Here is a 23,448-nt window from a genome sequence, read left to right as displayed (position 1 = left end):
CCACTGCTGGGAATATACCCTAAGAAGCCTGAAACACCAATCAGGAAGAATATATGTACCCCCATGTTCATAGCAGCACTATTTACAATAGCTAAGATCTGGAAACAGCCCAAGTGTCCACCAGTAGACGAATGGATCAAAAAGCTGTGGTACATATACACAATGGAGTACTATGCAGCGGTAAGAAAGAAAGATCTCTTATCCTTTGAGACGACATGGAGGGACCTGGAAAGTATATCCTAAGTGAAAGAGCCAAGCAGAAAAAGACAAATACACATGATCTCACTTATATCGGCAATATAATGAAACAAACAGTCTGAGGAATACAGTAGACCCAGACACATGGAAGTAGGGCACAGACTGACATCCCTCAGAAGAGGGGATGGGGGTGGGGGGGTGGGAAGAGATAAACCACAGAACTTATATGCTGTATGCATGACCAATGGACATGGACACTAAGCCGGGGGACAGGGTTGGAGGGGGGGTGGGGTGGGGGTGCCATGGGGTAAAAGGTAAAATATCTGTAAAAAAAAATAAAAAAATAAATAAAATTAAAAAAAAAAAAAAAAAAAAAAAAAAATGTTCATAAACTTTGAAAATAGTTCTTTGCCTAGGAATTAATCCCAGGGAAATCACAGATGCCACAAACGTATGAACAAATGGACAGTTATAATAGTGTTACTTATTATAGTAAAAAATGTGGAATGGATCCAGAATGTCTAAATCTGGAGGAATGGTTAAATAAATTATGCTACAACCACACAACTGCATGCTAAGTGGTCATTTTTTGAATCATGTTTTTGGGGAATGGAGTTAGAAAATATTCGTGAAATATTGATAAATTTTTAAAAACCAGAATTTCACAAACATACAAAGTCATTTGTACAGTATAAAGCCATTTTTTTAAAAATAGAGAGCTATGAATTTACATGTATATGTAAATTAAAAATTGGACTGTACGGTTTGGCTCAATGGTTAGAACACTGGCCCTGGCACCAGAGAGTCCCGGGTTCAGTTCCTGCTAAGGGCATATACCTCGGTTGCAGTTTGTCCCCGGCCCTGGTTGGGGTCGTGTGGGTGGCAACCAGTCGATGTGTCTCTCTCACATCGATGTTTCTCTCTCTTCCTCTCTCTCTCCCTCTCGCTCTATGCAGAAATGTCCTCGAGGATAAAAAAAAAAAAAATGGGACTGTATGTTATATATGCATATACTAAATACATAAACTATTTCTAAACTGGCATAACATAATACATAATTTTAATGTCTACCTCTAGATGGTAGAATTATATATAGGTAACTTCTAATTTATTCTTTAAATGTATTTATATTTCTAATTTTCACAAATGAACACTATTTTACAACTTTTAAAAGAGATTGATTGCCACAAGCTTCCCAAGAAATCAAGCTCATTATTTTAAAGTGACATTTTATATAAAAAACCAGAATGGTAAGACTATACAAGCAAACATAATGAGGAATAAAAGTTAAAAGTAGAACAGACTGGTGTAGAATTTCTTGAACCATATATCCCATTTCAAACAAGTTCTCTTACCTCCCAGCTATCCGGCTCCAAGAATTCCTTTTTTTCTGTAGCTTTCAAAAACTCTTCTAGAGTCACCAATCGATCTTTGTTAGAATCAACCTGATTAATGGAAAATGTAGTAAAATCAAATAACTCTCATCTTTAGACACTAGAAACTATCTTTCAGTAGATGCTACTACATAAACATACAGCAGTTAGAACTAGCCGAACATCCACAAACACTGAACAGAAAAAACAAAACAGAACACTCAACATTATACCAGAACCAGAAAACAGATATTCTTCTATATAATCCCAATTTGGAAATACAGTGAAATATTTACATCCCTAATACTCCCAAAGATCACTAAGTTTTAGTAGCTGATCTGACTATTTAGGCTAGTAATGTCTTCCTCCCTCACCACATCATGTATAACCCTTCTTGAAGTGTTTGGGCAAGAAAAATAATCTTTCCAGTAAGAGGATTGTTTAGCTATAAGTAAAGGAGTTTAAGTTAAAATGCTCTCAACAGTTTTTCTTAAAAACAAACAACTAAGTAAATGAAAATGAAAGTTTACATCCTCTCCAAAACCTCCAATGGCTCTCATAAACTAAGGCAAATTCAATTACAAAAGTAGTAACCAAAGAAATTCATTTGATACCTGGGATGCCAGCAGTCAAAAGAAATCCCAGTTCATCAATATCAGGTGAAAATTACTGAAGCAAAACAGTGGGCTTTAGTTACCCTGCTTATGATGTCTATCAGAGTTTTCAGCTTAGTAATGTGAACAAGATATAAGTATTTGTTATAAATTACTTAGATATTTGGGTTTTGGACTTTCTTAGCAAAAACGAAAATAGCCATTTAAAATACCAAATATTGAACTACATTATTTTTTACTTCCAAAAGTATGCTTTATAGCTGACATGCAGCAGCATCTTAATCTTTTTAAATATTTTAAAGGAGTTAACAACATAATTTTATTTACAGTAAGGGAATTTACTGAATATTCTGGATCAAAAATATAAAGTCCAATTACATACCTATTCCATATATTTGTCTTCCATTTTGTGGTAAGATTTATTTCAACAACTCGAATAATCCACAGAAATACTGTTACATATCTTAAATTTTTAAAACATACCTCATTCATTACATGTTCCCTCATTCTAAGCCTTTCCTCCTCCATTTCTACCATATCATCCTCTTCATTTTTGGGGTCATATACTTTCTCCAACTAAAAAAGAAAATTTAACACCAATATAAAAGAAAGAAAGATAATAAAAGAAAAAAAAAAAAGAGAGAGCAAAACAACCAAATACTTAGTGAACTCATTTACCTCTTTAGTAAATAGGGCTTCTAATTCTTGTTCATCAAGGAAGCCATCATTATTGACATCTAAAGTTCCCAATGCAAAAAAAAAAAAATGATTTTAATGCCTCAGAAAATTAATAATTAACATACAACTATTTACAAATGATTTGCAAAAGTAGTACTGACATGAAGCATTACTATGCTACAGAAAAAACTTTCGTCTTTCTTATGAAGCCTCAGATCAGTCCAACGATAACAATTCACTTATTTATAATTCATCAGTTTTTTAGAAAAATATGTCAAATAATTTTTTCCAAAAATATAAAGTAGAGCAATATACTATAAGAATAAAACTAAAGCCCTGGCCGGTTTGGCTCAGCGGTTAGAGCGGCAGCCTGCGGTCCTGAGAGACCCGGGTTCGGTTCCCGCTAGGGGCATGTACCTCGGTTGCAGTTTGTCCCCGGCCCTGGTCGGTTGTGCGGGTGGCAGCCACTCGATGTGTTCCTTTCACATCGATGTTTCTCTCTCTCTCTCTGTTCCTCTCTCTCCCTCCCACTCTACCTGAACAAAAAATGGAAAAATGTCCTCGGATGAGGATAAAAAAAAAAAAAAGAATAAAACTAAATATTAGTATTATAGCACAAAACCTGTTAGATATAACCTACCTAGTCACAGAAATATCTTCATTTTACAGGGAATCTTGTAATAAGTCATATAATGACTTACCAGTAAAAGCAGATATAAAGACACAGCTTCTGACCCAAAATATTTTATAGTGCATATCAGCAATAAAGACTATTATATTACCCCAGAGAAAAACTCGAAATATTTACTATCAATCGGATTTAATAACAGACTTTGGCAGAAATATTAAAAGTAAAGCAACAATAATTTTTCAAACAGCAGATGTAAACATTAATATTTCTATCAAATATGTTACCGTGTAATTTGAAAAATGTCTTGGGGTCAAAATCATTAGGATCCAATCCATCAGTCTCTTCCCATACCTCTTTTAGCTGATCTTTGCTTCCCTGTGAATCAATTAAAAAAAAAAAAAAAAAAACTTAAAATATAATCTATGTGTATATACTCAAAAGAAAATTTAAATTTGAGGAACTTTGCAGAATTAGGAATCAATATTAAGTACCAATAACTTATCACAAAACTCTACTATCTGGTACAAAGAACCATCTAATTATGGTTTCATAAAGTCATAATCCTTACTGGATGATTAACTTTTGGGTGATTTTCATGCTTTTTCTTCATTTCTTCATATTTAGATTCTTCTTCTTTTCTCTTTTCTTCATTCAGTGTTTTTAAATATTCTCTCCTTTCATGTTCTTTCATCATTTCATATTTTTTAAATTCTTCATGTCGAGTCTTATCATAGTCTTCCAGATCACTTGTAGCCTAAAATGTAACATTTAAATAAAAAGATGTGTTTGAAAATATAAAAGGCATTCTTGCATATAGCACATTTTCTAACAAAAGACGTATAGAAGAGAAAAAAAATACTGGACTCCTCTTTTTAAATTCTACCATTTTAACCCTTGCTGGTTTGGCTCAGCGGTTAGAGAGTCGGACTGAGGACCAAAGGGTCTCAGATTCAATTCTCAGTCAAGGGCACATCCTGCGTACAGGTTTGATCCCCAGCACTGATCAGGGTCCTACAGGAGGTAACCAATCGATGTGTCTCTCTCACATCACTGTTTCTTTCTGTCTCTCTCTCCCCTTCCTCCTTTCCACTCTATCTAAAAATCAATGGAAACATATCCTCAGGTGAGGATTAACAAAAAATAAATACATTCTACCATTTTATTTCAGTCATTATTAATACCAGAAATGCAGGCATTCAAAGAAGCTAAATGTTTAAGATGTTTCTCATAAGTATATATAATATATAAATTGATTTGAAACAGAAGAAGGAAGGGACTATATCAAATCTGTACAGTAGAAAACTAGATTAGTTTCTAACCACTTAACTCAATCTCAAAACATCCAGGCAAGAACATTGAGTTTGGTAACTTGGTACAGTACAACATGAGAGGTATGCAAACTCTTATCTAAAATCCCTATGACCAGCCCTGGCCGGTTTGGCTCAGCGGTTGGAGCATCGGCCTGCGGACCAGAGAGTCCTGGGGTTCAGTTCCCGCTAGGAAACCAAAATAAATAAATAAATAAATAAATCAGTTTACAGAATATTATTTATGAGAAAATCATGCACCAACCCTCTAAGTCTAGAAATAAAAACATTACAATGAAAACACTATAAAAAAAATAAAAAATAAATAAAATCCCTATGCCCGGATGAGTTTCAGAATTTTCTGCCAACTAATATTTGACAAAGGAGCTGAGGATACACACTGGAGAAATGACCATCTCATCAATAAATCATCCTGGGGAAATTGGACATTCACATGTTAAAAAATAAAACTAAACCCCTTACACCACTCACAAAAATTAACTCTAAGTGGATTAAAGACTTAGATGTAAGACGTGAAACTATAAAAATCCTAGAAGAAAACACAGGAAAAAGCTTCTTGACATGGGTCTCAGCAATGATTTTTTAAATATGACACCTGAAGCACAAGCCACAAAATAAAAATCAAGTGGGATGGCATCAAACTAAAAAGCTTCTGCACAACAAAGGAAACAGTCAACAAAATGAAAAGACAGCCTATGAAATGGGAGAACATATTTGCAAATCATATATCTAACAAGGGGTTAATATATAAAATACATAAAGAATTCATAAACTCAATAGCAAAGAAACAAATAATCCAATTTAAAAATGATCAAAGGACCTGAATAGACATTTTCCAAATAAGATATTCAGATAGCCAAAAGGCACACAAAAAGATACTCGACATCACTAATCATCAGGGAAATGCAAATCAAAACCACAATGAGATATTACCTTATGCCTTTTAGAATGACTATCATCAAAAAGACAAAAGATAAATGCTGGTGAGAATGTGGAGAAAAGGGAACCCTCGTGCACTGTTGGTAGGATTGTAAATTGGTGTAGCCACTATGGAAAACAGTAAGAAGGTTCTCAAAAAAATAAAAATACTATAACTACCATATAATCCAACAGTTCTGCTTCTAGGTGTATAGCCAAAAGAAACAAAATCACATGGCAAACAGATATCTGCACCCCCATGTTCACTGCAGCATTATTTACAATAGCCAAGAGATGGAAAAAACCTAAAGTGTCCCTCAATTCAGCCATAAAAAAAGAAAATCCTGCCATGGATGGACTTTGAGGGCCTTATACTAGAAATAAATCAGACAAAGACAAATATTGTATGAACTGACTTATATGTGGAATTTTAAACTAATTTCATAAAAAAAGAGATCAGATTCATGGTTACCAGAGGCAGAGTGGTAGGAAAAAGGGGTGAAGGTGGTCAAAGGGCACAAACTTCTAGTTATAAGATGAACAAGTCCTAGGATGTAATGTACAACGTGATGACTATAGTTACAGTGTGTATGGTATATCTGAAAGTTGCTAAGAGAGCAAATCCTAAAAGTTCTCTTCACAAGAGAAAAAAAAAATTAGAACTATATGAGTGATGGATGTTAACTAAACTTATTTTGGTAATCATTTTGCAATGTCAAGTCATTATGCTGTACACCTTAAATTTAAAGTGTTACATGTCAATTATATCTCATTAAAACTGGAAGCAAAATAAATTTTTTTTCTAGACTTTTTAGAAAGGCAATATGGTGTATATACCACATTATGGAACATCTCTGCAGAGTCTATAATCAAACAGAATAGTACTTCTTCAGCAAAATCTATGACTACTCACACTAAGTAAGATAAATAAAAAATATTAATAGCCTTACTTATAATTAAAGCCAGGTTTCAGTTTTTATGTTTTTTTTTGGATTTTGCAATTGTGGATAAGGGATTACAGACCTGTATATACAAATTATTATCTGTACTAATAAAGGTTAAGCCATACCCATTTAAAGATATTCTAGAGCGTGGTACATAAAAGTTATATTACCACTTCATTGAATTTATCTGTCAAATTACATACATATTAATAGCAATTATATATATATATTTACCATTATATATATATATATTATAATAACCATTATATATATATTTACTTACAAAACCTCAAAGGCACAACAAAGACATTTTTTTGAATTATTCTTACTGCTTTGATTAGCATATCTAAGTCTGTAGATTCAAACTTGTCAGGATTCATGTGGTTTAGGTGATCAAATTGTTTTAGAAGAGCATGGTAGTCTATGCCCGTATCTGAAAGAAAAGGAGAAAATTATAAATGATAAATTACTAGAAGGTAGAAACATTAATATAAATGATACATAAGAGTAAGCATTCGTATTTATTCCTATTGGAGTTTATAACAAAATTCAAAGTTGTAGATCAAGGGTTCAAAGTTGTAGATCAAGGGTTCATATTTTCTTTTAGAATATTGTACATTTTGTTATTCTAGGTAAAGATGATATCCTTGAATCTAGAGTGAAATACAATTTAATGTGTACATTTTAACGTTATTTCTAGAAAGACCATCAGTATAATTAGTAGCAAAAACTTTTCATTATCATAAAATTACCAAATTTTCTACTTTTCATTATATAAATCTTAATACACTGCCCTCATCAAAGGTCTAAGTAGAATTTTTAAAAAGAACAGCTCTAAAATTTATATAAAATATTTTTTTTGCATGATGATCCAATGAATCTAGACAAAGTCCAATTCGGATAAATTCATTTGAATAATGGCTTTTATAAAGAAACATCAATTGTTTTTCTTTGTAAAATAATTTTTAAAAACAAGCTATAGAAGTATATTATGGTTGAATGGGTGAAGTTATTCTGGACTATATTATATTATAAAATTGAATAAAGTAGTAGTGTTACAGTTCTTTTTAAATTTGGTAGGTCTTCCAGTTTTTACCAGAGGGCCCCAAAGGGAAAAAAAAAAAAAAGAATTGAACAAAGTAGGTAAATGTGTTGATTTGTTAGAAGTCAGGGTTCCCACTCAGGAAAAAGAAAAATACAAATATGGAGTGATGGAAGGCAAGAAACCCATGGAAATGAATGGGAATTAGTGCTATCAGTGTGAACTTATTTCTAAAATGTATATGTACATGTATATTTCATGTGTATATGCATGTATGTACTTATATATATTTATATATATATACACACACAAACATGCATACATGTATATGTGTATAGACATGCATGTATTCCCTAACTCTATCTGATGAAAGTGCCAAGAAGAATATATATTCCAGGAGCAATGAGCACAGCTGCTGCCAGCCCTTGTTTTGTAATATCATTTCTCACTAAAAAACAAAACAAAACATAAATGCTCACAAAAATGGCTGATTCCTGGGCTAGGCAGGGTAGGTACAAGATAAGCCTGGAACATTTTGTTATGCAAAAAGAAAAAGAAAAAACTGTTCAATTTAATTCAATCGAGCTTTCATTGAATTCTTAGTATAGCACTGTTCTAAGAGTTTTACTGACAAAGAAAAGATTTATTACAAGACTTAGCCCTAAAGGATATGACCAAACAGTGAAATACATGAAAAGATACTAACTTCACTCAAAATAAGAAGAATACATATTAAAACTTCAGCCCTGGCCGGTTTGGCTCAGCATTGGCCTGTGGTCCGAAGAGACCCAGGTTCAGTTCCCACTAAGGGCACGTGCCTCAGTTGCAGTTTGTCCCCGGCCCTGGTTGGTGGTGCCGGTGGCAGCCACTCGATGTGTCCCTTTCACATCAATGTTTCTCTCTCTCTCTCTTCCTCTCTCTCCCTCCCACTCTATCTGAACAAAAAATGGAAAAATGTCCTTGGGTGAGGATTAAAAAAAAAAAAAACATATTAAAATGTCACTAGTATACCATACAGGAGAATGGCAAAACTCCTAAAATTTGAAGATGCATACTATTAGCAAGGCTGTGAGAAATTATTGCTGGTGGAAATGTGTATTGATACAACCTTTGTGGAGGTGGCAATATCTATCCAAATTACAAATACATGTATCTTATGGCTTAATAATTTTACTGTGGGAACTTATCTAACAGGTAATCTTACACAGATACACAGCAATATGTGTACAAGAGTGTTCACCAGTAAAAACTCAAATGTCCATCAACAGGGGCCTGGTTAAATAAATTATGGTATCTCCATATAATGGAAATCTATGCAGCTGTTTAAAAAACTGAAGATGGGTGGATTCCAAAATGGTGGCGGAGTGAATGAAGCTACACAGACCATCTCCCAGGACCAAACTGGAATTACAACTAAAACACAGACAAATCAATGGGAAAAAGCAACAGAAAAGCAGCTTGCGAGGACCATATAACCAGGGACACTGACTCGATCCTGGTAGGATTGCGAAGGCACGAGACGGGTTGGGAGCCCATGGTTGGCAGCTTGGCAACAGCGTTAGCTGGGAGCGGAGCCCTCAGGCTACACTCCCAAGTGGCTCCACAGCGCAGAGCCGGGACAGAGGCTAAAATAGCCACAGCCACTCACCTTCGGCTCCGGCAGAAGGAGGGTGGACTGGACTGGAATTGTGTGGAGATACTGGGGATTTGGAGGGCTCTCAGAGCTTTTGCTGAGTTGCAGCCACGCAGGAAGGTGTCCATATTGCTCCTTCCCAGGGTCTGGGGAGAGGCAGCAGCCCCTCCCTCGGAGATTCAACCCCATCACGTGGGCCATTGAAATGCAAATTGAGGCTTACTACAACCAGCATCTGCCCCACCCTTGGAAAATCCCCTTACACTGAGCACCTGAGGGAGTTTTTCAATCAACTAACAATCCAAAACTCGTCAAGTAACCTGGACTGCTAGCCTCCAGGCAAAAAGCTAGAGGATAACAGTACCATTCCTGGGCTAGCAACTCTAACCAAAAAAGTAAGACTTGACAGTGTGTTTAACGTGGGTCCTCCCTCGCTCATCTAAACCCAGGAGAGGGAGCCACAAACCACAGAACACCAATACCCACAGGGAAAACTTGGCAGGCTCCAAAGCCCACTGTGATAGCCAAAATGGTGAAACACAGAAACAAAAGCCTAATGAAAAAACAGGAGACCTCCACCAAGGATGATATCAACGTGGAGCAGTTAGGCAAGTTAACAGAGCTAGAATTCAGAGCCATGATCTTGAGGAAGCTCAACAGCATGAGTAAGGACATAGAGATGCTGAAAATAAACCAATTAGAAAGTAAAAACCACCAAGAAGAGATCAAGAGTGACATATCAGAAATAAAGAACACATTGGAAGGTCTAAAGAGCAGAGGAGAGGAAGCTGAGGACCAGATCAGTGAACTAGAAGACAGGGTATGCCCCGGCCAGTTTGGCTCAGTGGTTGGAATGTTAGCCTGCGGACCAGAGGGCCCCGGTTCAGTTCTTACTAGGGGCACATACCAAAATAAATAAATAAATAAAAAAAGACAGGGTAGAAAAAAAATCAACCAATCAGAAAACCAAAAGGAAAAAACAATTTAAAAACAGGAAGACAGCTTAAGAGAACTGTGGGACAACTGGAAACGTAATAATATTTGCATCATAGGAGTGCCCAAAGAAGAAAATGAGCAAGGGTTAGAGAATATATTCAAAGAAATAGTGACAGAAAACTTCCCTAATTTGGAGAAGGAAGAAGGCATTCAAGTTCAAAAAGCACAGAGAGCCCCAAGTAAGAAGAAACCAAACAGGCCCACACCAAGACACATACTAATTAAAATGCCAAAAATTAAAGACAAAGAGAGAGTCCTAAAAGCAGCAAGAGATAAGCAACAGGTTACCTACAAAGGAGACCCCATAAGGCTCTCAGCTGACTTCTCACAAGAAACACTACAGGCCAGAAGGGAATGGCATGAAGTAATCAAGGTTATGAAAAACAAGGATCTGAATCCAAGACTACTCTACCCAGCAAGGCTGTCATTTAAAATAGAATGTCAAATAAAGAGCTTCCAAGACAAAAAAAAAAAAAAAAGGCGAAGGGAATACATTAGCACCAAACCAGCACTACAAGAAATGTTAAAAGGACTGCTGTAATTAGCAGAAGAAATAGGAAGAAAAATAGAACCAAACTAAACAAAAATGGCAATAAATAAGTACATATCAATAATTGCCTTAAATGTAAATAAACTGAATGCTCTGATAAAAAGACATAGAGTAACTGACTGGATAAGAAAGCATGACTCATCTATATGTTGTTTACAAGAGACCCACCTCACAACAAAAGACTCACATAGGTTGAAGTGAAGGGATGGAAAAAAATTTTCCAAGAAAACGGAAAGCAAAAAGAAGCTGGGGTAGCAATACTCATATCTGATAAAAATAGATTTCAAAATGAAGACCATAACTAGAGACAAAGAAGGCCACTACATAATATTGAAAGGATCTATCCAACAGGAAGATATAACCTTGATAAACATATATGCACCCAATATAGGAGCACCAAAATATATTATAAATCTTCTGGAGAACTTCAAAGGAGAAATCAACAGCAATACAGTCATAGCAGGGGACTTCAACACCTCATTGACACCACTGGATAGATCCTCTAGACAAAAAAATTAGCAAGGAAACAGAGACTCTAAATGAAGCACTAGACCAAATGGATTTAATAGATATCTACAGAGAATTACACCCCAAAACTACAGAATTCACATTCTTCTCAAGTGCACATGGGACATTCTCAAGACAGACCACATGATAAGACACAAACTGAATCTCTACAAGTTCAAGAAAATTGAAATCATATCAAGCATCTTCTCATATCACAATGGCATGAAACTAGAAAGCAATTGCAACAAAAACATGCAAAGACATTTGAACACATGGAAGCTAAATAGCATGTTATTAAACAATGAATAGATTACTGAGGAGATCATGGAAGAAATTAAAAACTTCCTGGAAACCAATGAAAATGAACACACAACAACACAATATCAATGGGATGCAGGAAAAGCAGTTCTGAGAGGGAAGTTAATAGCACTACAGGCCTACCTCTAGAAACAAGAAAAATTTCTAACTGACTGTCTAACCTCACAACTTAAAGAATTAGAAAGCAAACAAAAAGAAAACCCCAGAGCAAGTAGAATGAAGGAAATAGTAAAGATCAGAGCAGAAATAAATGACATAGAGACCAAAAAAAACCAATTCAAAGCATCAATGAAACAAAAAGCTGGTGTTTTGAAAAGATAAACAAGATGGATGGACCCTTAGTTAGATTCACCAAGAAACAAAGAGAGAAAACCAAAATGCACAAAATCAGAAATGAAAGAGGAAAAATAACAACTGACACCACAGAAATACAAAAGATCATTAACAGCTAGTATGAACAATTATATGGCAACAAATTTGACAATCTAAGTGAAATGGACAAATTTCCAGAAACACATAGTCTCCCAAAACTGGACCAGGAAGAGATAGAAAACGTGAACAGACCAATAACAACAGAAGAAATTGAAGATGTAATCAAGACTCTCCCAGCAAACAAAAGCCCAGGCCTGGATGGCTTCACGGGGGAGTTTTACCGAACATTCAAAGAAGAACTAACACCCATTCTCCTCAAACTATTTCAAAAAATTCAAGAAGAAGGAAGACTTCCAAACTCACTTTATGAGGCCAGCATAATTCTAATTCCAAAACCAGAAAAAGACACTACAGAGAAAGAAAACTACAGGCCAATATCCCTGATGAACATAGACACCAAAATCCTTAACAAAATACTAGCAAATCGGATCCAGCAATACATTAAAAAAAAGTATTCACCATGACCAAGTGGAATTCATCCCAGGGATGCAAGGCTGATACAATATTCACAAATCAATAAATGTGATACACCACATAAACAAAATGAAGAATAAAAAACGCATGATCATATCAATAGACACTGAAAAACCATTCGACAAAATCCAGCATCCATTTCTGCTAAAAACGCTCAGCAATGTGGGAATAGAGAGATCATATCTTGACATAATGAAGGCCATATATGAAAGACCTAGAGCCAACATCATACTCAATGGGCAGAAACTAAAAACATTTCCCTTAAGAACAGGAACAAGACAGAGATGTCCACTTTCACCACTCTTATTTAACATTGTACTGGAAGTCTCAGCCACAGCAATCAGACATGAAGAAAAAATAAAAGGGATCCAAATTGGAAAGGAGGAAGTGAAACTGTCATTATTTGCAGATGACATGATATTATACATAGAAAACCCTAAAGACTCCATCGAAAATCTACTAGACTTAATAAATGGATTTGGCAAAGTAGCAGGATACAAAATTAAGGTCAAAAAATCGATGGCATTCTTATACACCAATGATGAACTCACAGAAAGAGAAACTGAAAAAACAATCCCATTTACCATCACAGCAAAAAAATTAAGATACCTAGGAATAAACTTAACAAAAGAAGTAAAGGACCTATTTTCAAAAAACTACAGGACATTGAAAAAAGAAATAGAGGAAGATATAAAAAAGTGGAAGCACATACCTTGTTCATGGATTGGAAGAATTAACATCATTAAAATACCCAAAGCAATCTATAGATTCAATGCAATCCCCATCAAAGTACCAACGACATATTTCACAGAACTAGAACAAATACTTCAAAAGTTCATATGGAACCAAAAAAGACCCCGAATAGCCACAGCAATTTTGAAAAAGAAGGACAAAGTAGGTGGGATCACAATACCGGATATCAGGTTATACTACAAAGCGACTGTAATCAAAACAGCCTGGTAATGACACAAGAACAGACATATAGACCAGTGGAACAGAATAGGGAACCCAGAAATGGACCCAAGGCAATATGCTCAATTAATATTTGACAATGGTGGCAAGAGCATACAGTGGAGTAAAGACAGCCTCTTTAATAAATGGTGTTGGGAAAATTGGACAGCTACATGCAAAAAAATGAAACTAGACCATCAACTTATACCATACACACAAAAAAACTCAAAATGGATAAAAGACTTAAATGTGACCCATGAAGCCATAAAAATCCTAGAAGAAAATGTAGGCAACAAAATTTCGGACATCCTACACAGCAGAATTTTCACTGATACATCACCTAAGGCAACAGAAACAAAGGAAAACATGGACACATGGAACTACATCAAAATAAAAAGCTTCTGCACAGCAAAAGAAACAACCATCAAAATGGAAAGGCAACCCACTGTATGGGAGAACATCATTGCCAACGATACATCAGATAAGGGGTTAATTTCCAAAATATATAGAGTACTCATACAACTCAACAAAAGGAAGACAAAGAACCCAATTAAAAAATGGGCAGAGGAGCTGAATAGACATCCCTCCAAACAGGACATACAAATGGCCAAGAGACATATGAAGAAATGCTCAACATCACTAATCATCAGAGAGATGCAAATGAAAACAACAATGAGGTATCACCTCACACCTGTCAGAATGGCCACCATCAACAAATCATCAAACAAGTGTTGGCGAGGATGTGAAGAAAAGGGGACTCTAGTGCACTGCTGGTGGGAATGCAGACTGGTGCAGCCACTATGGAAAACAATATGGTGTTACCTCAAAAAATTAAAAATTGAACTTCCATTTGACCCAGTGATCCCGCTTCTAGGAATATACCCTAAGAAGCCTCAAACACCAATCAGAAAAAATATATGTACCCCAATGTTCATAGCAGCACTATTTACAATAGCTAAGATCTGGAAACAGCCCAAGTGTCCATCAGTAGACGAATGGATAAAAAAGCGGTGGTACATATACACAATGGAGTACTATGCAGCTGTAAGAAAGAAAGATCTCTTACCCTTTGAGACGACATGGAGGGACCTGAAAAGTATTAGCCTAAGTGAAACAAGCCAAGCAGAAAAAGTCAAATACTACATGATCTCCCTTATATATGGAATATAATAAATATAACAGTCTGAGGAATAGGGTAGACCCAGAAACACGGAAGTAGGGTACAGACTGACAACCCTCAGAAGAGGGGTAGTGGGGGGTGGGAAGAGATAAACCACAGAACTTATATGCATATATGCATAACCAATGAACATGGACAACAAAGCCGGGGATGGGGCTGGGGGGATGGGGAGGAGGGTGTCAAGGGGGTAAAAAAGGAGAAATATCTGTAACAAAAATTAGAAAATAAATTTAAAAAAACCTGAAGATGTTCTTCATGTATTAATACAGAAAGATCTCTGAAATATATTGTTAAAGAAAAAAATACAAGGCAAAATAATGTGGATTATATGCTAGCTTTTATATAAAAAGAGAGAAAAATAATAATTTTTATTTGTATTTGCTTATATAAGAATAAAGAAACTCAGGAAGGTAGTGTTGGGAACAGTGGGAACTGGCAGGTTACAAAAATATCAGGGAGCCTTTTGCTATATACCTGCTTATATTTCCTGGGTTTAAACCATGTGAATGGATTACCTACTTTGAAAATATACCTCCTCAAATTAAGATCTTTGAAACCCTTCTTCAAATTATCAAATATCAACTCATAAGTTCTGAATCAATGACAAAATATTCATAAGTTTTCTAAGCATATTAGACTTTCACTAGATAGTAAAATTCAGTCTCTATCTTGAAATAAAGAAAATATTGCCAAGATTGAGGAAATGAGGTTGTCTAAGGGGAAAGAAATCTCAAAACATCTTAGGCCAGGTTTCAAGGATGAAATTACCTCATGTGTCTAATGACCTGAAATAGTATGGTATGAGCTCAATTTACCTCTCATTGATATCCTTAATTTCAGGATAATGAGTATTTGGTACTTGTCTTCTAAGTCTATTCACCAGCAGGGATTTTAATGCTCTACACAGATATTTCTCCAATATAATCCACTGACCAGAGGTACATGTTTAAAATGCAGTTTACTCATTCCCAGAATCAGAATATCTGGAGGTGAGATCCAGTAATCTACATTTTTTAACTAGCTCCCCAGGTCGTTTTTATGCAATCTGAAGATTAAAAACTACTATTCCACCAACAATAAATGTTCATATTCTATCAATGGCAATGTACCACCCAGATAACCAACCTATGGGAGCAAGTCACAAGGACACAGGAGGCAGCTTAAAGGGTCTCCCATCTGCTAAATCTAGATCCTTGATTTTCATTCATTATTAGAAACGCTATTCTAAGATAATAAAGGAATTCACCTATGTTGTCACCTAATGCTTTTATTTTCTACACTTAAATCTTTGATTTATTTGAACTTATACTGATGTATATAAGACATAGACCTAACTGTACCTTTTTCCAAATGGATACCCAATTGTACTGACACTTTTTTTTAAATCTAGTTTTATCCCACTAAAAATGAGATACCACCTTTATTTCAAACTAAATGATATGTATATTTAATTTTACTTCTAGAATTTCTATTCTGATTCCACTGGTCTTTCTTACATGTCACAAACATATAGTTCTAATGTCTGAGGCTTAGTGATATATTTTAACATCTAATATATCTAGTCTTTCTTCACTGTTTTTCTTTTTCAGAGGTATGTAGCTTTCCTCGCTTGTTTCCTCTTTCATATGAACTTTAATATTACTTGGTTATTATCGGGGGGAGCACATATTTTTATTTGGATCATGTTAAAATTAGAAATTAACCTACAGATAATTGACATGTTTATAATACTGCATCTTTGTATCAAAAAGATGTTATGTCTTTCCATTTTTTTCAAATCTACTTTTGTGTTCTTCAGGAGTATTTTAAATTTTTTGTCTGTAAATCTTGTACATTTCTTAATTAGTTTATTCTTATTTTTTTCTATGTTGGTATTGCAAATAGAGTCTTTTCTTCCATTATATCTTCAAACTGGCTGTTGTTTGTACATATGAAATATATTGATTTCTGTATAACAACTTTACTTTGATGAATTTTCCTCTTGTTTATACTAAGTTTTCAGTTAATTACTTTGGGTTTTCCCAACATATCGTCTGCAAATAGAGATGGCTTTATCATTTCCTTTCCAATTACTTCACCTCGATTTTTTTTCATTGCTATAACTGTTTTGACTAGTACCTCCAATATAATGTTAATTAGTCGTGGTAATAATGAGCATCAATTGTTTTGTTCCTGATTTTAGTTATAATACATACTTGGGTTTCCCCTTAAGTATGATATAGCTGAATTAAACACATCTGATCATATTACAGAATTAGCTATTGATTACTACATATTTTATTACATTTTCAAATAAGAGGGGTGTTAAATTTTGTCAAATGCCTTTTCTGTATATATGAAAATAATTAGATGAATTATAAGATTATTTTCTTCAAAATATCCTCACATTTAAAAAATCTACTTCATAGCTATTTTATCTTCTAATAGTCTAAAATTAAAGAATATGGGGCACTGGGCTGGGTTACTCAGTTGCTTAGAGCATCATTCTAATATGCCAAGGTTCTGGGTTGGATCCCCAGTCAGGGCGCATACAAGAATAAACCAGTGAATACATAAATAAGTGGAACAACAAATCAATGTTTCTCTCTCCCTCCCTTTCTCTTTTCATCTCTCTCTCTCTCTCTCTCTCTCTCTCTCATATCAATAAATTTTTTTAAAAAGAATATGTGGAGGGATGAACAGGCAGAGCACTGAGGATTTTTAGGGTAATGGAACTATTCTGTATGATACTATCATGTTGATACATCATTATAAACATGTCCATCCATAGAATGTACACCAAGAGTGAACTCTAATCTAAAGTATGGGCTTTGGGTGATAATGACATGTCAATGTAGGTTTGTCAGTGGTAGCCATGTCCACTCTGGTGGAAGATGTTAGTAATGGGGAAGGTTATATATGTTTAGCAGAAGAGGGTATATAATGAATCACTGTACCTTCCCCTCAATTCTGCTGTGAACCTTATATTGTTCTTAAAAAATTGTCAGTTTTTAAAAAATTACAAGCTTCAAAGAATTATTCCAATTTATCATTTGTCCTTTGACTTTTTTTAAAATATGTTTTTATTGATTTTAGAGAAAGAGGAAGAGAGAGAGAGAAACATTGATGTGAGAGAGAAATATCAATTGACCATCGGTTGCTTCCTGCACACACCCTGACTGGGGATTGAACCTGCAACCTGGGTATGTGCCCTGACCAGGAATAAAACCGGCAACTTTTCAGTGTACAGAACACTCAACCAACTGAGCCACACCAACCAGAGCTCCTTTGACTTTATGATTTCTTTTGTCACATTAAAATCTTTTTTCCTTATTTCTAGTTATATAACTATTTATAATATTATGTTTTTTATACTCCTAAAATAAATCCACTTGCTAACATATAGAATTTTTTTTACAGTAATAATTTTGGTCTTGACATCAATATATAATAAGAGTGTGGAAGCTTTCCTTCTTTTTCTGTGCTCTGGAATACTTTAAATAGCATTCACAATCTGCTTTTTAATGGTTTAATAGAATTCCCTTTCACACAGTCTGGGCTGGTGTTTTTGTGTGTGTGTGGAGTTACCTACCTCTCTGACAATTTTCTATTGCATGTATGGAAATTGTTCCAGTTAGGTTTTCTCTCTCTGCTTTCTTTTGGTTTGCTTTGATGTTGTTTTTCCTCTTTTAAATCAGTGGCTTAATTCATTACTTTTCATTCTTCCTTTTAATTGACATAATTATTTAAAGCTAACCATTTGATTTTTGAATGATGTGAATATATTACCCATGTAAATAATTAAAATTTTTTAATTAAGGAAAGGCAAATTAATACTAACATTAAATTTTGACTAGAAAACATGGCATATACTAATGTAAATTGACCTTAACAACCAAATACTGACATTTTCCTACCTTTTACTTAGCACTTACCTTGAAGGGAATCCAATTTAGCTTTAATTAGCATTCTTAACCTTCCTACTTCTTGCCTTTTCAGTTCATCAAGTTTTGTCCTCACATGGTGACTTACTAAATCCAGCTCTTTGCTTAGCCTCCCACTCTGTTGACACAATAATAAATTAGTTTTGTCTATTATACTGCATTTTTAGAACAGATACCATATATTAAAAATAGTGTTACAATAAAGTAGTGATAGATATTTTTGACTAATTTAGATAAATTTGATATTACAAAAGCATTTCTTTCAGAAGATATTCAGTTTGTAAGTCTAAAATCAAGATATCTAAAAGCCATAAAATGTATAAAAGCATGATTAAAGCACAAAGGAGAAACTCAAAAAGTAACTTGAATTATAAAATGGTGCATCCATTTTGGAAAAAATTGGCAGTTCCTCAAAAAGTTAAACACAGCAACTCCCTCTATGGAATATGCCTGCACTTTTCACCACCCCCTTCTCCCAGGGGTGTTTTCCTTGCCTCTCTGTTTCCCCTAAGTTCTAAGGGCCCTTCTTTTGCCTATGTAACTTATTTCCTGATCCTATTTCTTCCACAGCTCACTTCTTCTACCTCTGTGACTTTCAAAACAAACTTTCTTTTGCCCCGGCCAAGTAGCACAGTTGGTTAGAGCGTCATCCCAATATGCCAAGGTTGCAGGTTCAATCCCTGGTCAGGGCACATACAAGAATCAACCAACAAATGCATAAATACATGGAACAACCAATTGATGCTTCTTTCTCTCTCTCTTTCCCACCCTTCCTCTCCCTCTCTAAAAATAAAGCAATAAAAATTAAATAAACTTTCTCTTATATAAAGAAAAGTTAAAAACAGAGTTACCATATGACCCAGCAATTCCATTTCTAGGTATATAACAAATGTATTGAAACCTGTTCACATAGAAACTTGTACATGAATGTTCATAGTAGCATTCATTATTTATACTAGCCAAAACGGTAGAAATAACTCAAATGTCCATCAACTGGTGAATTGATAAACAATTCCATACAATGGGATATTACTCAGCCATAAAAAGGAATCAATGTACTAATACATACCACAACATGATAAACCTTGAAAACTTGATTTCATTCATTATACAAAGTCAAAGAAGCCAACATAAAAGGCCTCCATTATTGTATTCATATGAAATGACCTAGAATAGGAAAATCTATAGAGATAGAAAGTAGATTAATGGCTGCCAGGGGCTAAGGAGAGAAGAAAATAGGGAGTGGTTGCTTAAAATGGGTATAGGATTTCTTCTGGGGCAAATGCAATTGTCCTAAAATTAGTAGTAATGATTACATGACTTGGTGGATACACTAAAAACCACTAGAATGTATGCTATAAAGGAGCAAATTTTTATGGTATGTGAATTATATTTCAATAAGGTTTTTTAAAAGTAAGTTGGCCTGCCCTGGCCAGTTTGGCTCAGTGGTTAAAGTGTCGGCCTGCAGACCAGAGAGTCCTGAGTTTGCTTCCCGCTCAGGGCACGTGCCTCAGTTGCAGTTTGTCCCCGGCCCTGCTGGGGTTGTGTGGGTGGCAACCAGTCGATGTGTTTCTTTCATGTCAATGTTTCTCTCTTTCTCTTCCTCCTTCTCTCCCTCCCACTCGATCTGAAGATGAATGCAAAAATGTCCTCAGGTGAGGATAATAAATAAATAAATAAATAAATAAAACTAAGTTGGCCTACTTCAGCTGTAGTCATCTCATACATAAAAAACTTCAGAATTCATCTTTGAAATTATTAGGGTTTCTCCTTTGATTACTTTTTTCATAGATAAGTAATCAGATACATGTTCCAAGATTTAAAAACAAAATAGCTACTAGTTTACTTTCTCTTATCTATAAATGCATTTGCAATCACAAACTGCAAGTCTAACTAGCAATCAGACAGATAAACCATTTAGGATTGAGTCAATGGGACCTGCTGAAGAAGATAATGAAAAGAAACCCCACAAGGGAGACCAAGAAAGAATGTTCAGAGAGGAAGAAGGAGAACTAGAAAATATGCTATTATAAAAGCAAAAAGAGCAGCACAGTATATTTTAAGGAGAGAATGGTCATTATTACTAAATAAAATAGTTCTCAAAGTGCGGTCCCCAAGTGGAAGCATCTGCATCACCTGGGAACTTTATTTTTATTTTTATTTATTTTTTTTTTTATCCTCACCCGAGGACATTTTTCCATTTTTTGTACAGATAGAGTGGGAGGGAGAGAGAGGAAGGGAGAGAGAGAGAGAAACATCGATGTGAAAGGGACACATCGAGTGGCTGCCACCCGCACGACCAACCAGGGCCGGGGACAAATTGCAACCAAAGTACGTGCCCTTAGCGGGAACCGAACCCCAGTCTCTCCGGACCGCAGGCCGACGCTCTAACCGCTGAGCCAAACTTGCCAGGGCTCACCTGGGAACTTTAGTAATACAGGCCCTAGACTTACTAAATCAGGAAGTCTACAGGTGGGGCCCTAAATCTGTGTTTTAACCAGCCCTAAAATCTGAGAACCATTGAAATCAAGTAAAAGAGTTCAGTAAAAAGAAGAATAAAAAGTGTTTACTGGACGTAACAATTAAGAAATCACTGATGCAGCCCTGACCGGTTTGGTTCAGCGGTTAGAGCGTCGGCCTGCGGTCCTGAGAGACCCGGGTTCGATTCCCGCTAAGGGCGCGTACCTATGTTGCAGTTTGTCCCGGGCCCTGGTCGGTTGTGCGGGTGGCAGCAACTCGATGTGTTCCTTTCACATCGATGTTTCTCTCTCTCTCTCTCTGTTCCTCTCTCTCCCTCCCACTCTACCTGAACAAAAAATGGAAAAATGTCCTCGGGTGAGGATAAAAAAAAAAAAAAAAAAGAGAGAAATCACTGATGCAAAGCTGTATGTAGTGAAATGATATGACAACCTCTAATATTTATTTAATAAATATAATATTCAGATGAAACCAAAAAAAAAAGAAAGAAAGAAAGAAGTTACTAGTTCAGAGCAAAATGGCAATGAGTAGGTGGAAGTTACACTCACATCCTACCCAGACCACATCAGAGTTACAACTAAAGTTGGAACAATCAACCTGGAAAACTATCTAAAGATTAACTGAACAGAAGTCTTACAACTAAGAATATACAGAGGAACACACATCAAGAAAAAGGAAAGGGAAAGAAATCCCACCAGGGAGATCAAGAAAGAGAAGAGATGTTCTGGCCCAACATCCACATGAGAGTGAAGGGAGGTTAAGAATCCAGAGAGATCTCTCAGCTGAAGAGGTCCTCCTAAAGGAGCAAGGAGCCTGGGCCCCATACCAAGCTCCTTAACCCAGTGATAAAAAGCAAGGACCTATAACCAAGACTATTCTACCCAGCAAAGGCTATCATTTAAAATTGAAGAATAGCCCTGGCCGGTTTGGCTCAGCGGTTAGAGCGTCGGCCTGCGGTCTGGAGAGACCCGGGTTCGGTTCCTTGGTTGCACGTACCTTGGTTGCAGTTTGTTCCCAGCCCTGGTTGGGTCGTGTGGGTGGCAACCACTCGATGTGTCGCTTTCACGTCGATGTTTCTCTCTCTCTCTCTCCCTCTCACTCTATCTGAACAAAATATCGAAAAATGTCCTCGGGTGAGGAAAAAAAAAAAAAAAAAAAAGCTAAAATTGAAGAATAAAGAGCTTCCCAGATAAGAAAAAGCCAAAGGATTTCATCACCAACAAATCAGTATTATAAGAAATATTAAAGGGATTTCTATAATAATAAGAAAGAGGGGAAAATAACATAATTATAAAAAATAAAATGACAATAAATATGTAACACACCTATCAATAATCAGTTTAGCCCTGGCCAGTTTGGCTCAGTGGTTAGAGCATCAGCCTGCAGTCCAGAGAGACCCGGGTTCGGTTCCTGCTAAGGGCATGTACCTTGGCTGCAGTTTGTCCCCGGCCCTGGTTGGGTCGTGTGGGTGGTGGCCACTCGATGTGTCCCTTTCACATCGATGTTTCTCTCTCTTCCTCTCTCTCCTTCCCACTCTATCTGAATAAAAAATGGAAAAATGTCCTTGGGTAAGGATAAAAAATAAATAAATAAATAATCAGTTTACTTTTTTTTTCTTTATTGATTTTAGAGAGGGAGAGAGATATAGAAACATTGATGAGAGAGAACATTGATTGGCCGCCTCCTGCATGCCCCCCACTGTGGATTTGGCCCACAACCTGGGCATGTTCCCTGATTGGGAATCAAACCGGCGACTTCTTGGTGCATGGGTAAACACTCAACCACTAAGCCACACCAGCCAGGCTCAATAACCACTTTAAATGTAAATGGATTAAATGCTCCAATCAAAAGACAGAACGGATGAGAAAACAAGCCCTATATATGTGCTGTCTACAAAAGACCCACCTCAGAACAACAGACATACACACACTGAAAATAAATGGATGGAAAAAGATATTTCATGCAAATGGAAATGAAACAAAAGTTGGGGAAGCAATATTTATATCAGACAAAATAGACTATAACAAGAGAAACAAGAGGCAAAGAAGGCCATTACATAATAAGAAAGGAGGAAGCAATCATTTATGTACCCAACATAGAATCACCTAAATATATACATCAAATATTGATAAACATAAAGGGACAGATCAACAGTAATACAGTCCTGCCTGTCTGGTGTGGCTCAGTGGGTTGAACATCATCCCATCATCCCATGCACCAATAGGTCACTGGTTCGATTCCAGGGAAGGGCACATGCCTGGGTTGTGGACTTGATTCCCA

At 35.8% G+C, this 23,448-nt stretch overlaps 1 protein-coding gene and 1 pseudogene across 6 annotated transcripts in view; one reads left to right on the top strand and one right to left on the bottom strand.

Moving 5' to 3' along the window:
• Positions 1-23,448, bottom strand: part of NUCB2 (nucleobindin 2) — a 55,082-nt gene that overhangs the window by 14,819 nt on the left and 16,815 nt on the right. For all 6 annotated transcript variants that reach the window (XR_004959237.1, XR_004959236.1, XR_004959238.1 and 3 more), the window contains 7 exons: positions 18,682-18,808; positions 7,014-7,117; positions 4,063-4,248; positions 3,779-3,869; positions 2,864-2,922; positions 2,669-2,761; positions 1,554-1,643 (listed from right to left, as the gene is read on the bottom strand). Coding sequence is in view for 1 of the 6 variants with exons in the window: in XM_036258653.1 (XP_036114546.1) it covers positions 1,554-1,643; positions 2,669-2,761; positions 2,864-2,922; positions 3,779-3,869; positions 4,063-4,248; positions 7,014-7,117; positions 18,682-18,808 (750 nt within the window). In the remaining 5 variants the exon portion in view is untranslated. The remainder of the gene's footprint in view (positions 1-1,553; positions 1,644-2,668; positions 2,762-2,863; positions 2,923-3,778; positions 3,870-4,062; positions 4,249-7,013; positions 7,118-18,681; positions 18,809-23,448) is intronic.
• LOC118629136 lies at positions 7,735-7,792 on the top strand (annotated as a pseudogene).

Source organism: Molossus molossus, unplaced genomic scaffold (assembly GCF_014108415.1).
Source record: "Molossus molossus isolate mMolMol1 unplaced genomic scaffold, mMolMol1.p scaffold_m16_p_13, whole genome shotgun sequence".
Lineage (NCBI taxonomy): Eukaryota > Metazoa > Chordata > Mammalia > Chiroptera > Molossidae > Molossus > Molossus molossus.
Note: the sequence above shows the minus strand (reverse complement) of the source record. Positions and strands in the feature narration are given on the sequence as shown.